Below are 3710 nucleotides of genomic sequence, written 5' to 3' on the forward strand. Positions count from 1 at the left end.
GTGTCTTATTAATTTAATACCTAATAACTGTTAAGATTTTAATACTTCGTCAGCGTTTTCATTCAAGGGTTACTACCTTAATTTTCAACTTCGTTTCTATCGTCTTGTTCTACGTCAAAATGTATCGAAAATCGATAGGTCGCGAAACCGGGAGGATCTCTATTGTGGAAAAAAATTAACCGCGCAACGAACGGACACAGAGATCAGCGAGTTGGAGTCATTCCAATCAGAATAATCATTGTTCCGGTTATTGTATTGGCAGCAGGCAGACGTTTCGGACAATAAGTACTGCCTATCTGTATCGTATCACATTTTCACCACCGCGGTATTTACGAATTGAAAGAACCGTTACATTTAAGAAAATCGTTTCAAACTGCAACAAAATATATTACAGGAAATGAGTTCTGATGCGTTCCCGAGCGACGAATTTGTCGGACTTAAACAAAAACCAGATGTTCTGCGCAAGGAAGAGGCCTGCATAATATATAAAAATTACCTGGTAATGCTGAGAGGCTCCTTGATTGCGTCCTTGATACTGGTGGTTACGGCAACCAGGAGTCGTGGGTGTTGACTGGTTATTTATCAATGAACCCCGGGGTAAGCCCAGCCCAAATAAATCCGAGATCGACATGTCACCTGACGTACCGGGAAGGAAAAAAAAATACGAGCCTGTTTTAAATCTAAATCGCAGAAATACACAAAACGGCGCCGCGAGGACTTTCAACTAACAAACGACGAACGGGCACGCTCGCTGCTCTCCAAGCAGGCGATTACAACAAATTTTTCTCATTATGTATCGGGTGTAAAAAAGAATGAGAAGAAAAGAAATGATACTTCTAGTATAACACATTAATCTAATAATGCCTAAATATATTCAAACATGATATGATTTCCTCCAAAGAAATATGAAAACGAATCTTTCCCATCGATGTCGGATGGAACGTTTGCTACTTCTCAAGCCAAATAGAACAAATTTTTCTCATTACGTAAAAAAATGAAACGAACGATACGTTAATTTTCTAATGGACAAATTTTTTATTCTAAATAAATATGAACACTAACCTTTTGCATCGACGTCGTTGGATGTCTCCTGTAAGCTTCTGTGGAAGTTAACCGGCGGCGACGGGAGATCCTCCAGCAAATTGCCTATAGATGGGAACAATCGCTGTTCCTGTTCGCGTGGTTGCTGCAACTGGTCTCGATGCAACGGCTTTTGCCATGCTTCGTTCTTCCTCCGACCGGATATATCCTTGATCACTACTCCATCGATATTGATCGACAAATCTTGCTGTAAAACAAACAATAAACTGATGGTTAGATGCAAACGAGAAGGATGAAGAGAATTAATTACTACTACGAGCAAAGCGGGTGTCGTATTTATGCCGGCGTATGGAATTTCAAAGCGACGAAAAGCCAACTATTTTTTTCTTCACATGTTACACTTTATTTCAAAAATAGCAATTGAGATATTCAATATTTTTTGTTTTCTCTTCCGTTTTTTGAAACTGGTCTTCGGATTCGGATCAAATTTTACGTTTGTAATTAACGTACGCACTATATAAATAAACGCTACAGGAAATAAGGACGCTAGAAATATTTGAATCGATGTACGCGAATTGTATTGTATTCGGCTATTACCAAAAAGTTACGAAAATATCTCGTCTAACTTTTGATTAATTGGCTGACTTTTCTCGAATTCGAATCGAACCGTACGCGTCATTCGTTAACATCGACCGACAGCTATTGCACGATTCATTGTAAAACCGATGAAATTCCACAAGTTCGCACAAATCAGAAGATAATTCATATATATGTATACAATTCGGACGTTATGATCTGAAATTCTAAAAGCATTTGAAAAAATCGGCAAATCTAATACTCGTTTCGCTTACCATTGAATTCTTCGATGTCATAGTTACGGACGATGCCGGTGTACTATGCTTCAAGTTTTCGATAGGTAATAACGAAAACAAGACCTCGAAGGTCGCCCCTCCCCCCCTCGGTTACCGTTCGTAGAATTTGGAAAAAAAATTTTGCAGGGCTGGGGAATATATTATGGCATTCCAGAGACCCGACGCGGATCCCAAACTTCGCGGAATTCTTGCTGTCAAGTTCAAATTCTAAGGACGCTTACGACGAATGACGCAAATATAATTGTTGAACGTTCGCCACGACTTATGTCGCACCGGGTTTGAAACATTTACGAATCCGTCTTAAAATCCTTCGACGGGCCGATGAGTTACTCTCGAACGTTTGCACTTCGATATTGATTGTTTCTTACGAAAGTCGGGTGTATAACTGAAGGATTCTGTCGCCGAACGCTTTACATTTTAGAACATGGTCTCTCTTAACGTTGTTACGTCCAATTGAAATATGAATTATGCGCATTACACGAATTATGACGTTTCTAAAATTTCAGACATCCTAATTTTCGTTCGATACCCTCCAACACGAACAATTAAGAATAATGATATGATACCTAGAGGGTCACGGCAATCGCAGATAATAAATCTGCTGAGATGAAGGGCGTACTATGAAAGTTCGGATGAAACGCAACGTGTTTTGCACGTGGACGCGTTGCGGCTCAACGTACCATGATTCGCGTGTTTGTTTACAAGTGAGGACGCAGGACATTCCATCGTATTCGATTTCACGTTTGGGATTCTGTTCGATAATATTACAATAGACTCGTATACCGGTCTACATTAGACAGGATATTCCTGTTTTGAGACGATACTGTCATGTTAACGAAATTCTAAAGTAGGTTACTAATCGACCGCACGAGAAGTCGGTCGAAAAGAGCCCATGGAGAAATGACGTGCACTTTAGACATGCCCGATTGAAACATCTTCGATAAATACACGAAACGTACACAAATATATATGAACTGTATGAGGAAATACAACTTACCGCTTGCGTTAACGTTGGCATGTCGATTCTTGATGAAACCTCGCCGAGATTTTCAATTGTTTCAGCCGCTGTTCCCGAATTCAACGTGACTGGGAACGCCCGTGTAGCTCGACGAATCGCGAGATTGACGTTACCCGATTCCGTCGACTCGACGAACGCGAATGATTAAATAATTAATATGATTTAATAATTTAGTAAAATCAACGATTACCGAATGACAAGGCGAGCTTCGGGTCGTACCGGGTTTTCAATCGTTCGCTGAGAATGATATTTTAACCGTCTCGATACCCGGTACCGCCCATTTAGAAATTCGTTAGTTGGTTATCTGTATTTGATAAGTTTATTTGATATTTTCAATACAATTTAATATCAATGCAGCAACGATGGAGACCGAATGTTCATTCTTCTCCACGTTGCTTCACTATGCGAACTGAATTGAAGATCTGACCCTCCCGCTTCCTCTTACGCCGTCGAGTTCCATCCTGTTCCATCTGGCTTCGTCTTCGGTAAATGCCGACGTGATTCGCGAATGCGCCCTCTCGCGATCAAATATAAAATTTTATTATTTCATCATTCTACGTAAAATCGTGCAATGAAACTCAGTATCGTATATTATTGAATTTTTGTATGATTGAGAAAAAAGATGAATGGGACCATAATTGAAATTAACTTCTTGATGTGTTACTCATGTTAGACTCTATCCTAATAGAATGAACCCAACAGTATTTATAATTTTATTCTAATTGGTTGATCAGTCAAGAAATTTATATATGTATTCCAAAAAATTTCAATCTTCCTGC

The 3710-nt window shown here is 39.5% G+C and overlaps 1 protein-coding gene across 2 annotated transcripts in view; it reads right to left on the reverse strand.

The window, feature by feature from the left end:
* The window catches only part of orb (polyadenylation element binding protein orb), a 15297-nt gene extending 11596 nt beyond the window's left edge, over positions 1-3701 (reverse strand). For both annotated transcript variants that reach the window (XR_003388750.1, XM_018038162.2), the window contains exons 1-3: positions 2911-3701; positions 1063-1288; positions 497-636 (exon numbers count right to left, since the gene is read on the reverse strand). Coding sequence is in view for 1 of the 2 variants with exons in the window: in XM_018038162.2 (XP_017893651.1) it covers positions 497-636; positions 1063-1288; positions 2911-2931 (387 nt within the window). In the remaining variant the exon portion in view is untranslated. The remainder of the gene's footprint in view (positions 1-496; positions 637-1062; positions 1289-2910) is intronic.
* Between the last annotated feature and the right edge of the window lie 9 nt (positions 3702-3710).

Source organism: Ceratina calcarata, unplaced genomic scaffold, assembly GCF_001652005.2.
Source record: "Ceratina calcarata isolate Rehan_Ccalc_2016 unplaced genomic scaffold, ASM165200v1 scaffold185, whole genome shotgun sequence".
In the NCBI taxonomy this organism is placed as follows: Eukaryota; Metazoa; Arthropoda; class Insecta; order Hymenoptera; family Apidae; genus Ceratina; species Ceratina calcarata.